Consider the following 13,358-nt stretch of genomic DNA (forward strand, 5'->3'; position numbering starts at 1 on the left):
GCCCGGCTCGGCCCGAAATATGAGCCTAAAATTTGGCTCAGGCTCAGCCCGGGAAAAAATAATAAGCCCGAGCCCGGCTCGGCCCGACCTAATTTTTAATAAACACAAAAAATATTTTAAAAATAAAAAATAAAAAATAAAAAAAATATTTTTAAAGTATTTTAAAATTAAAAAATAAAAAATATATTTATTATATTCGGGCCGGGCTCGGGCCGAAAAGGTGAGCCCGAGCCCAACCCATTTTTTAAACGGGCCTCGTTTTTTTGCCCAAGATCATATTTCGGGTCTATATTTTTACCCGAACCCTTCCATATTTCGGGCGGGCCGGGCCGCCCGGCCCATGGACAGGTCTAACCAGCACTGCCTGCTCGAGAATGTTTTGAAGTTGGGGACCAATTTAGAATAAAGAGTACTGTGTCAGGGACGGTCGGTGTAACTAACCCAATAAATTATTACGTGTTGAAGTTGAACCAAACATGAGGAATTAAGGGAAATGCCCGCCCAACGTGTTCCTTTATCACCCTCACAAAAATCTTTTCCCTCCCCAATTGCACTGTCTCCCCTCCTCTCTGCAAATCACTCCACACTCACACTTCAATGGGCGGGACACTTGTTCCCACCGCAACTAAATCCGAGCCGCCATCACCACCGCCGCCGATGGAAAGCACCGCGCCTTCTATTCCTCCTCCTCCTCCGATGCCGCCGTCATTGATGGAGGAAGAGCCTTCTGAAGCTGACATTGATAAGGATGTGCTATGTCCGATATGCATGCAGATTATCAAAGACGCTTTTATGACAGCTTGTGGTCATAGCTTTTGTTATATGTGTATTTTGACTCATCTTCGAAATAAGAGCGATTGTCCTTGTTGTTCTCGTTATCTCACTAATAATCATATCTTCCCTAATTTATTGCTTAATAAGGTTTGTTTTCCTTTTTTATATCGGTATTTCTTATGATCCTTTTTCGTGTTAATCTTAAATTGTTTTTTAATACAAGCCCGATATATAAGAAGCTGCATTTGCAATTTAAAGTTGACCTGTATTATTAAGTTCTGCAGAAACGGAAACTTGACATTTCATCACTTAATTATTGTTACTAATTTGAATAATGATTTATTGTATGTAGGCTTTAATTTCATTATATATACTGCAAATTTATTTTTATTAAAGCAGTATTTTTAAATTTCGTAGTTATTGAAGAAAATCTCTGCTCGTCAATCAGCAAGGAATGCCTCTCCGGTAGAAAATCTTCGTCAAACATTACTGCAGGTCAGTTATACCATATTAGAGCATTAATTTGCCAGATAAATTAATTATAACTAATAGCTAATTATTGTGGTTTGCTTGTATATGGAACCTAATGAACTTGGTTACGCGGTTTAATGTTTGTTTGAATACTTAAGTTTCATTAATGATTAATTGTTTGATCTCTAAGGAGCTCTTTGAGTTCCCTAATAATAACTAATAGGTAATTATTGTGGTTTGATTGTATGTGGAACCTAATGAACTTGGTGATGTGGTTTAATGTTTGTTTGAATACTTAACTTTCATTAATGATTAATTGTTTGATCTCTAAGGAGATCTTTGAGTTCCCTAATAAGTGTAGTTGATGCTCTCCTTGTGATCCTTAGACAGGGTTGTGAGGTGTCAGCCAAGGAGCTGGATAGTTTGTTGTCTCTACTTGTTGACAAGAAGATGAAAATGGAGCAAAGTGAAGCAGAGACAAACATGCAGATTCTGCTTGATTTCTTGAACTGTCTAAGGAAGAAAAAGCTTGAAGAGCTTACTCAGGTCCTTAACTTGAATTTATATCTTCCTGGAATTATACTTTTATGATTGATGGTCTTATGTGTTTTCATTTTTCTTAATGAAGATTCAAAATGATCTTCAATATATTAAGGAGGACACAACTGCTGTAAAGAAACGTACCATGGAATTGTATACGGCGAAAGAGAGATGCTCCATGAATCTAAGGATGCTTGTTGATGATTTCTCTGCAGAAAAACCCTTGCCTTCATTGATTGATCAATATAATAATGGCGCAATATCTGGTGGTCGCAACTCACAAGGCTGGATAGGTTCAGCAAGGTCACAGAGCAGGGTTAGTTACCAAGCAAATTCACCGGGATTCAGAAGTAAAGATGCCAATGGTGGGTCAGATTCTACATGCAATACTGATTCAGGATTGACTGTGGCAAGAAAGAGGCGGATTCATGCACAGGTTACTCTCCTTGCTTATTTTTCATATTTCTTGACTTTTGCTGTTGGTTGGAGCAAGGGGGTCCAAGTTTATTGGTCCGTTAATGAATAGCGTATTTACTAATGATCCTCTAGTGTTTTCCTTTTATTTTATAGTTCCAACTATTCTAAGTAGCAGTCTGTTCAAAAGATTTATGGAGAAACTGAAGATTCCTATTGTTAAGAGATACGTTTCCCATATATTCTCTGTTCATATAAATATACCAGTCACTCTTTTTTTTGTTCAATAACAGTCACTCCTTCAAAAATGACTGGTAGATTTTTTTATAATCATTCTCTTTTGCTCAGTTTAATGACCTACAAGAGTGTTACTTGCAAAAGCGGCAGCATTGGACCAAACAATTTAATAAACAGGAAGATGAAGGTCCAGCAGCAATGGATGTAGATGGTTATAATCCTGGTCTTCAGGATTTTCAGGCAGTGCTAACTACATTTACACGATACAGGTACATATCTTCTCCATCAGTTTCGCCTTTGCTAAAAGTAATATTTTCTTTCTTTAGGAAATGTTGTGGATCTAACTCCAACTGTTCTTTCCTTCTATGTAACATTTGTAATTGTTGTTCACATTAGTCGATTGAGGGTCATTGCTGAACTTAGGCATGGTGATATTTTCCACTCTGCTAACATTGTCTCAAGGTGAGTCAAAAATTTATCATTCTATGTTTTTCTAATTAGTCATTAGTACTTGGGTTATCAATCAGTCGTAGTTGCATAAAGTTTGGGTACCTTTGTTTTGTTTATGATACTTCTTTCTTTACAAGAAGTACTGCTTTGACCAATCTTCATTTGTTTAATAATATGATTAGACTTATTTTGAACTTCCATTCATAAAATTTTCCTCTCCTATGCTTCTTTAGAATTTATAATAACTAGAATGAATCTGCAGTATAGAATTTGATCGTGATGATGAGATGTTTGCTATTGCTGGAGTGTCCAGGCGCATCAAGGTTTTTGAGTTTTCTGCGGTAAGCATTAGATGAAATATTTTAGGTCTGTTAAGTGGAGTTCATGGTTTCTGAAGTTTTTATGATAGTGGAAATATTTTTATAGAGATGATTTATAGCCATCTCTCTTTGATTAAAGTGATCACTTTATACTTACCTGAACACTATTAGCTAGCCATTATTCTAGAATGATGACACATGTCTCATGTACTATAACAATAGTTCTGTCTTTGATTCATCAATCAGCACTTACAGGTTTGGTTTTCTGCAGATTGTGAATGAACCAGCAGATGTGCATTGTCCTATTGTTGAAATGTCTACCAGATCTAAGCTTAGTTGCTTGAGTTGGAATAAGTACACAAAAAACCATATTGCTAGCTGTGATTATGATGGGATAGTAACTGTCTGGGACATTACTACTCGGCAGGTATGAAATAACAGCTCTTTCACTTTTCTAACCTCAATAAATAACTCTCATGTAGGTTGTTCAGCAAAAACATTTTTATTGCAATGTTTGGTTCAATCACCTACAGTTGCTTAATCTTCAAAACAATGGTTTCTAATTGTACAGAGTTTGATGGAATATGAGGAACATGAAAAGCGAGCTTGGAGTGTTGATTTTTCACGCACCGAACCTTCAATGCTTGTCTCTGGCAGTGATGACTGCAAGGTAAAAATAACCTCCCTGTAAAACTTGATGCTAGTGCATCTTGTATTCTAGGTCTAAGCTTGTTGTAGTGCATGTTCTCAAAAGATTGCAGATTATAAAGTTCTTAGATGTGAGATCCCTGCAGAAACTGTTTCCAGCATAACACCGTCTTTGATAGAATAGCCATGTAGTTGTTGCAATGGTTTTTATGTTAGTGTCCACCAACTGTCAGTACACTAGATGAAGATTGTACATGATTTGCAATTTACACTGTCTAACCCCCATTTGTATTTGATAGGTCAAAGTTTGGTGCACAAAGCAAGAAGCCAGTGTTCTCAACATCGACATGAAAGCAAACATTTGTTCTGTCAAGTACAATCCTGGATCCAGTGTTCATGTAGCGGTATGTCTTTGTTAAATAATATATCTGCCGCAATTGTTTTCCAACCTAATAACTATAACATTTCAAAGCATCCCAATTAGGAAAAAGAAATTATTTCCGAGAAAATTATGAATAAAGAACTTGTTGAAGTTTCTGGTTTTTGAATCTTTTGCAGGTTGGTTCTGCTGATCACCGTGTTCACTATTATGACTTGAGAAACATCAGCAAACCACTTTATGTGTTTGGTGGGCATAAGAAAGCTGTTTCATATGTGAAATTCTTGTCTAACCATGAATTGGCTTCTGCTTCAACTGACAGCACACTGCGCTTATGGGATGTAAAAGAAAATTTACCAGTAAGTACCTTTTTCATTTCCCGGAGTTTATAATGGTCTAATTATGGTATAGGCCCCTTTATTATGTTGAAATTTGAGATCTAATCATTCTTCTTTAATTTGGCATAATTTGGTCGGTCTACTTTTATAATGTTATTTGTAGCTCCAAACTGATAACATGTTTGCTGATCTTAAAGTGATGACGTGGAATCTTTTTTTTAAAACAACCTTAAAGATTAGATTGACATGTAAATTTATTGTTAGTTGAAACCACATTGTTACGCTAACAACAGCTAACAATGTTATCAATTTGGACCTATTACTAGCATTACAAAAATAGAGGACCAAATTATGCCAACTTAAAGTAGAGGCATTAAACCTCAAATTTCAGTTAGAGAACTAAAACCACAATTAGACTGTAAATAATATAATAAGTTGCATGGTTAAGCACTGAAATTTGTCTTTATCTTATCCTTCCTAAAGATAAGTTGGCAACAATAAGTTATGGAAGTTGGAGCAATTGATTAATCTTTTAGTAATGTTATTATCCAGACCAGGATTCTTATTTGTTTTTATATTATTCTGTCAGCTGCGCACTTTCAAGGGTCACAAAAATGAGAAGAATTTCGTTGGCCTCACAGTAAACAGTGAGTTCATTGCTTGTGGCAGTGAAACAAATGAAGTATTTGCATATCACAAGGTTAGTTAATACATTCGAATATGGTGTTTTGGCATCAAATCAGTCTGTAATTTAGTTACATTGACTCTTGCAGGCTATATCTAAACCTGCAGCTTCATATAAATTTGGTTCCGACATGGCTGGTGTCGATGAGGAAGCCGGATCTTACTTCATCAGTGCTGTATGTTGGAAGAGCGATAGCCCGACACTACTTGTGGCAAACAGTCAGGGAACAATAAAAGTGCTCGTGCTTGCGGCTTAAATGGTAAATCAATCTTATAATCAACATTAAAAAACATTGCATCGTTGTTAGTTGATAGTTCCATTCTGCAATATTGATGTTACATATATATTTGATACATTTCATAATCTCTCATTAACACCTCATACTGCTAACTAATAATACTTGAAGATATTACGTGCCTAAATTCACTTAAATCCGCAATTTCTAATATATATATATATATGTATTATGTATCAGTGTCTATTGAGTTTTATGGTACTTCTCTTAATATGTCCTTATGAAGCCTACATTTTATCTTGGCTTGTTAATTGTAATGATTATTATCCGTTATGAATTGATTATAATGGAGTTAGATCTCCTGCTTAAAAAAGAAGAAGCAATATTTCGTTATATTTGTGAATATTTTCATATTTGAAGTTCATTTATTTTAGCAATTTTTAATTTTTTTCCAAGTTGCAAATTTTGGGCTGAAAGATGTGTTTTACCTCTTTTGATTTATTTGTATTTCAGGTGGGGGAAATGAAATGGGTTTCTCCTCAAGCGATGCTTTTTTAATGCTTGTGAACTTTTCCTTTTTCAAGGAAAAGAGAAAAAGGGGTTTTAACAAGAAATGCTCCGATTTAGATTGCATTAATTAGAGTTTAATAATAGTAGTTTATTTAAATTTAATTTATAAATATGAATAGTAAAAACAAATTATTGTGTCAAACCGGGTTAAATTCGAACCCAAGCATAATCTTTTTCTAAAGCTAGCTACAGTCAAATTTAAAATCAACTTGCTTTATTCTACCCAATATGAATGGGCAAGAGGAAAGATTTGTTTGCTTAACACGATTTTAAGAATCAGATCACTGATTGAACCAATCAAGTCAACGATTTCGATTTAATCAAATAAATTAAAAAATATAGTTCAATTGGTTGATTTTAATTCGTGGATTAACTTTTTTAATCTCTTTTTTCAAATTCAATTCAGCAAGTTCATCCCTATGATGAATCGTATGCCGAAAGTTTCTTTAGTGCTTACAAGTTACAACTACTAGGAAGTCTAGTACTATCAATTAGAGAGTGACTGCTTGCTAACTGCTTTGGAAAGTCCTTTGCTCAAGTAAAGCTGACTAAAGAGATGCAAATCGTTTTCAATTTCCCTACAAACCACTAAGAAGTCCAATGCATGAGATGGAATAAAGGGGTATATCTTTATTTATTCTTTTTTACTGGTATTAAATTAAACCCATCAATGGTTGGGTTATTCAGTCTGAAAGTTCGATCGAAAAATAAGAATGTTTACGTAAAAATGTAGGTTAAAAAAAATATTTAGATAATAAAACAACACCTGTTTAAAAAATAAGTTGGGTCTTAGATAAGATTTTTTTTTACTCTAGGCCTTAGGTAAAGTTGTTTTGTTGTTATTTTATTATAATTTTTTCACTGTTTTACTTTTATTTCAATCCTTGAATAAAAAAATAATATATTTCAATACACTAAAACTCAGATTTTCTTATTTCGAAGACAATGACGAATAGATTAAATTTCACTATGACCGCTCGAATTTTGTGAAAAAAAATGTAATTAATGTGTCAAGAGCAACCTGATTGAGACACCTATCCCCATTTCCCAGCCGGCCACACCCTGTTTACTATTTCACAAATTTACAAGAATAGTAAAGAAACAAACTCACCTGCCCACCCTTTTAGGTCAGTCATGCCACTTTTCTCCTAGACATTGGTTACTGTTACACCCTCTCTTTTCCTTGTCTCCACGTCAAGATATTATTTCCTCTTTCCATTTTTAGTTACATTAAAAAGTAGGCTTAATATATCATTTAGTCCTCATGTTTTACTTTAGTATTCAAATTGGTATTTGAGGTTTTTCTATCTGCATCTAGTATTTAAGTTTGGTTTCAAGGTTTAGACCAAATGGCATCATGTAGAATAATGAATATTTGACATATGAGATCTAGTAAAAAATATAGGTACTTAATTAGGGCACAAAAAAAAAAAACTCAAGTACCAAATTTAATATTAAAGTCAAACTCAGGTACTTGAATGATACTGAAAAAACCTTAGGTACCAAAGTGAACATTGAAACTAAATTTAGGTATCAAATTGAGATAAAAAAAAACTCGGGTTCCAATTAGCTCGGCCATGCAACTTATCTCTTAGGCATTGATTATTGTTAGGGTGATATGGTTCGGTTCAATGGGTTTTTCTAGATTTTTAAACTTTCCATCATAATTTGGTTCGGCTATGTTCGATTCTCGAATTTTTCATATTAATATTTTATTTTAATTTTTTAGACTTATTTTGATAAATTGAACTTGTTTGTGGCTTTTTAATATTATTTAACAAATTTTCAAGGTTTTTTCATAAATATTTCTAAAAAATAAAAAAATTCAAGAATTTTAAAATTATTTTCACTATTTTAAATATAAAATATTTATTTTGTTGCATTAAAAAGTAGGGCTAATATATCATTTAGTACTTAAGTTTTGATTCAATGTATAAATTAGTACCGGAGATTTTTTTGTCCTAATTTGATATCTGAGTGCTTCAATGTTTAGACCAAATGACATTGTGTGGCCTAATGAAGCTTGACATGTGGGATCTAGTATAAAAATATATGTACTCAATCGAGATAAAAAAAGATTTAAATGTCAAATTAAATATTAAAGTCAAACTTAGGTACTTAACTGATATAAAAAAAACTCAAATATGTAATTAAAAAAACTCGTGTCAAATCGGGACAAAGGAAAACTTGATACCAAATTGCATATTGAAACCAAAACGTAAATAAAGAAGAATTTTGAACCTAGTCATAATTCACAAGCCTTGAGTTAAAGTTTTGGTCAAAAGTATGGTTCTGATCCCTTTATTATGTTAAAATTTTAGATTTAGTACAAAGTTTGTTAATTTGGCTATTTTTCTTTCACTAACATATCCTACTTAAATTTGTTATTAGCTAAAGAAATAGTTAATAACATGATGAATTGAAGGATATTTTTAAGTTGTATGTTAATACAATGATACATTTATATTTTGAACCCATCCAAAACTTTTAATTCAATTTTGACCCTTCCTTTAATTTTTTTAAATTCACCCTGCACAAAAACATGTCAAAATACAAAAGAGAGGGACCCAAATCACAATTTGACCTTTAAAATTCATGAATTATAAGATCTGACTAATTATATAAAATTTGATCGATACATAAGTTCAAAGTAAAGAAAATATCAATTGATTAATTCGTAAATTAATACGGATCAATTAAATCGAGTAAAATTGATAGAATTGATTTTATAATTTTCTATTTTATATAATTTTAATATTTTATTTAATTTGAATTGGAGTTAATAATTTTAATATTTTATTTACCCCAACGTAGTGCATTTATTTTTATTTATCTCGTGTCGCTACAATATCTAATATCCCATCCACTTTGGTCACGGTTTCAAACAACATTGGTAGCCATCCCATCGCATCCCATCCACTTTGATCCTTTTATTACCTTACAATAATTAAATAGAGAAAAAAAAAAGGATTCATGAATCACAGAATCGTTCCTTAGATTCACTCTTCAAAAAAAATTTCATCATCTTCTCCATCACACAGATCCATCAAGCTTTCATTTTAATTTTTCCATTTTTTTTTCAAATTTTTTGGCGCGAAAAAAGGGCATGAGAGTCGAAGGATTCCAGGGAAAGGTTTACGAGGCGGCTGAGCTCTCGCCGCCACGGCCTAATTCTCCAATTACCACCGAAGATGATAACGATAACAACGGTGAGGAGTTGTTCGTGCCTCCTTTGAATTTCGCTATGGTAGATAATGGAGTTTTCAGGTCTGGTTTCCCCGATTCCGCCAATTTTAGCTTCTTGCAATCGCTAGGGCTCCGTTCTATTATGTGAGTTGTTACTTAACTGTGCCGATCTCTATAACTGCTGGCTAAGAAAAAAAAATCGTAAATTTCCTTGATTTTAAATTTTCGATTGCCTCTTTTCGTAGATATCTTTGCCCGGAATCCTATCCAGAAGCCAACAATGAGTTTTTAAAGGCTAATGGAATCCGGCTTTTTCAATTCGGTATTGATGGATGCAAGGTATGTAATTGCTTTCTTTTTTTCCTTCAGTTTTTGGCTTAATTCCCTCATCTAATATTGATTACCATGATTATATCTCAAGGTTCGAGTGTTCAATTCTGTGTTGTTGCCAATTCCATTTACTGAAACTGACATCGAAAATGGTTCTCCCCAAGCTAAAAGCAAAATGTTAATTTTGATATTCAGTCCTATTTTCTCTATATCCACGTAAATTTTGATCCCTGAACTGTGTTATTTACCATAATATAGTATTATAGACTCCTTTGGAAAATCAAAATTAATAGCAAAGCTGCATCCTTCATTGCATCATCATCCAAACAGCAGTTGTTGCTTAAGCTCTTTTACTTTTTTTCTTCCAATCGATCTCCTTTTTTGTTCCTAGTGGTGTTAAGGAACCCCTTTAAATCTCCTCTCAAATGGGTATTTGTATTTTAACTGTTTTTTCAATTTATTGAACTATAAAGTAGAATTGTGGACATCATGCTGTTATTCAATCTGTAATTTGTTTGTATTTTATTGTGGCTGTTTATGGTAAGGATACTGTGATTTGCACAATGGTTTTTAAACAAATTAGGTACTACTTGTTTTGATATTATTGTTTGCTTCATGAAATGGTATCTTACATTCATAGATGCTTCATGAATGAAGCAATCAATATTCACAAGGTCATCTAAGATAGGTTAAAGTGTAGTTCAGTTCAGTTTGGTTCAAGCCTAGAAAAAGGATTCTTTAGCACAAAATCTATGCACTTTTTTTTAATGTGATACTAGCGGTAAAGTTTAAGGTGAGATCTTATTATAGTGGAATTTCGTGGGATACTTTTTAAATCAAAGGCTGCGGTTAAATAAATATAGAAATGCTGTTTGATCAAGCTACGTTAGAAATTAAGAAATTGTGCTGGTGACCTGGAACTAGTTAAATCATTGAATATGTTGTTTTTCTCTAGAAATCAGTTGCTCTCCTTAGTGTTGAAACTGGTTGAATTGGTTTATCCTATGTGGCATGATCAACGGTTGATTTAAAAGGATCCTACAGGATCTCACTGTAATGGGATCTTTAAATAGATACCAGCGATACTAACCAAATATCTGTTTAAAAACAAAATGTTGCATCCAAATACATTGTTGAAATTGATATCCCATACTTTATACAGGAGCCTTTTGTAAACATTCCAGAGGAAACAATCCGGGAAGCATTGAATGTAGTCCTTGGTATTTAACACTTTTTTACTTGTAGTTTATAGTTTTCTTCTTTATCATTTGCTTATATTTGGCCTTGTCTGTTTCCGTACCAGATGTAAAGAACCATCCACTGCTAATCCATTGCAAACGAGGAAAGGTAATTTCATCCTATACTTCTATGTTTTTTTCAAACCAATGTATTAGTTCACTGATATATTCTGTACACGTCGTGTAGCACCGTACTGGTTGTGTTGTGGGATGCTTAAGAAAATTGCAGAGATGGTGTCTGTCTTCAATTTTCGATGAGTACCAACGGTTTGCCGCTGCCAAAGCAAGGGTGTCTGACCAGAGGTTCATGGAAAAGTTTGATGTTTCTGGCATGAAGCATTTACCGATAACGTTTTCATGTTCAAAGAGATAGCAGCAAGCAGAGCATCATATATATATATAGCTTGAAGTTTTTTACTGCCATAATCGAAACAAAGCCAACGTAGAGCACAAGAGTTTGAGGTTTGAAACAACTTTGTTAATAATATATATACACGTATGTTTTCTTTTTTTACTTACTTTTGAAGTATGGCATGGCATGGCGTGGATGGTTGGTTTTCTGCTCATTGCAATGGAAAATCATATATAAATATTTCCACCTGCATAATTGGCTGCAGATCCGTTGGATAAATTGTTTTTTTTTTCAAGTCCTTGTCATGATTAGGAGTGAGCAATTGTTGGTTCAAATCTACTTAGTGCTAGTTTATCATTGAGGTTAAAAAATGTTGTGAAAAAATCTCATGTAAAGTAGAAGATTTAACAAGGGGATAAGAAAGTAATTTAATTGAAACACTTTTTGAAAAGCCAAAAACTTTTGGCTTGGCTTAGCTTAAAGTCTCAGTTTAAAATCAAGGTTTGATTTGAAAAACTGCTTCTTTATCAATCTTTTTGCTTTGAAATCATGATTTAGGATAAAAAGTGCTTTTCAGTCTTAATGGTAAACACACTCTTAGGGTGAGTTTGGATGGGCGGTGTGTTTACTTACGGTTAGTGTAAAAACAGCGGTGGTAGTAAGGTTAGATACTGTAGTGATACTGTAGCGTGAGACAAAAAGTAAGCTAAAAGCACTGCACCGCACCCAATTGCCCATTCAAACCCACCCTTAGTCTGTTTAGCCTAGTCAGTTAAGATGAGTAAGGCAATTTCATAATTTAATTATGTTGATTGGTTATTGGTTTTAAATTTAACTTTTTTTTTAGAACAAACAGACTTTTAATATGTATAAAATTTAATTTTTAAATATAATATATAATATTTAAATATTGGAACGATGGATGAAAAAGGTTGTACAGTCGATTGATGATATGTGGTTCATCTAGCCTAGAGGTGCTCATGGGCTGGGCGGCCCGGTCCGGCCCGACGGCCCGCTCGAAATATGGGAGGGTTTGGGTAAAAATATAGGCTCGAAATATGGGCTTGGGCAAAAAAACGAGGCCCGATTAAAAAACGGGCCAGGCCTCGGGCACAACTTTTTTGGCCCGAGCGCGGCCCGAATATAATAAGTATTTTTATTATTTTTTATTTTTTTAATTTTAAAATACTTTTAAAATACTTTTTTTAAATTTTTTAAATTTTTTAAATTTTAAAATTTTTTTTAAAATACTTTTTTAATTTTAAAATATTTTTAAAATATATTTTTTAAAATTTTTGTTTTAATTTTTAAAATAAAATTTTGGTATTTATTTAAAAAACGGGCCGGGCCGGGCCCGGGCTTATGAATTTTTTCCCGGGTCGGGCCTGGGCAAAATTCTAGGCCCATATTTCGGGCCGGGATCGGGCCTAGGACCCGGGCCAAAATTTTTTATGTGCCCGGCCCGGCCCGACCCATGAGCACCTCTAATCTAGCCTAATGAATAAATTCAAAGGAGTAGACAGTATATTATAATATTTGATTCACCAGTCAAGTTAAGGTATTATAGGATTAGGTTCATTGACTCGAGCAAGTTAAACCCATATTATGAATGTGTTAATATTTGAGTCATTAGGTCAAGCTAAAAATAAGCATATATATATATATCATGAATAAATTAATATTTGGTTCATCGAGTCACACCAAAGTAAGCGTATATTATGAATATATTATAATATTAGGTTGAAGGTAACCATATATTACCAATAATATTTGCTCTTATTTTATTTTGGACTGAAATGTTATAAAATGTTGCTTTATATACAAGATATTGTATGGTTAAGCTTGGTGAATGAAATGATGGTTATGGCAATAAACATGCTTGTTTTATTATTTAGTATGTTATGTTTTTTCTACATAAATTGAAAAGATTATATGAAATTATTATTCCACGTCATTTAAATCTTTTTTCAATATGAGAATAACAAATCAAAACTTTACTCTTAGTTTTTAGCATTTTCAGTTGGATTTGAATTTTTTCAATAGGAAAAAGCTGAAAATCAGGCGGAAAATCATCACAGTTTCATACAATCCCTTTTCATAAAATGTTGCTTTATATGTAATATTTTACTTAAATTTTGGCAGATGAAGTGATTATTATTGAAATAAACATGCTTGTTATAGAATCCAGATA

General features: G+C 33.2%; 2 protein-coding genes across 2 annotated transcripts; both read left to right on the forward strand.

Moving 5' to 3' along the window:
* Positions 1-480: 480 nt before the first annotated feature.
* On the forward strand, positions 481-6,288 carry LOC105777924 (E3 ubiquitin-protein ligase COP1). The gene is made up of 14 exons (XM_012601446.2): positions 481-921; positions 1,192-1,269; positions 1,636-1,791; positions 1,874-2,221; positions 2,548-2,705; positions 2,833-2,898; positions 3,149-3,227; positions 3,478-3,633; positions 3,778-3,876; positions 4,154-4,258; positions 4,413-4,592; positions 5,161-5,271; positions 5,345-5,515; positions 6,005-6,288. Exons 1-13 carry the CDS (start codon positions 598-600, stop codon positions 5,510-5,512), a joined length of 2,028 nt encoding a protein of 675 aa, XP_012456900.1. The 5' UTR covers positions 481-597; the 3' UTR covers positions 5,513-5,515; positions 6,005-6,288.
* A 2,685-nt stretch (positions 6,289-8,973) lies between these two features.
* On the forward strand, positions 8,974-11,422 carry LOC105777033 (probable tyrosine-protein phosphatase DSP4). Its single transcript, XM_012600078.2, has 5 exons — positions 8,974-9,391; positions 9,493-9,586; positions 10,740-10,797; positions 10,881-10,924; positions 11,003-11,422. The coding sequence occupies exons 1-5, from the start codon at positions 9,168-9,170 to the stop codon at positions 11,186-11,188; spliced, it is 606 nt and encodes a 201-aa protein (XP_012455532.1). The 5' UTR covers positions 8,974-9,167; the 3' UTR covers positions 11,189-11,422.
* The last annotated feature ends 1,936 nt before the right edge of the window (positions 11,423-13,358 follow it).

This window comes from Gossypium raimondii, chromosome 10 (assembly GCF_025698545.1).
Source record: "Gossypium raimondii isolate GPD5lz chromosome 10, ASM2569854v1, whole genome shotgun sequence".
Classification (NCBI taxonomy): domain Eukaryota; kingdom Viridiplantae; phylum Streptophyta; class Magnoliopsida; order Malvales; family Malvaceae; genus Gossypium; species Gossypium raimondii.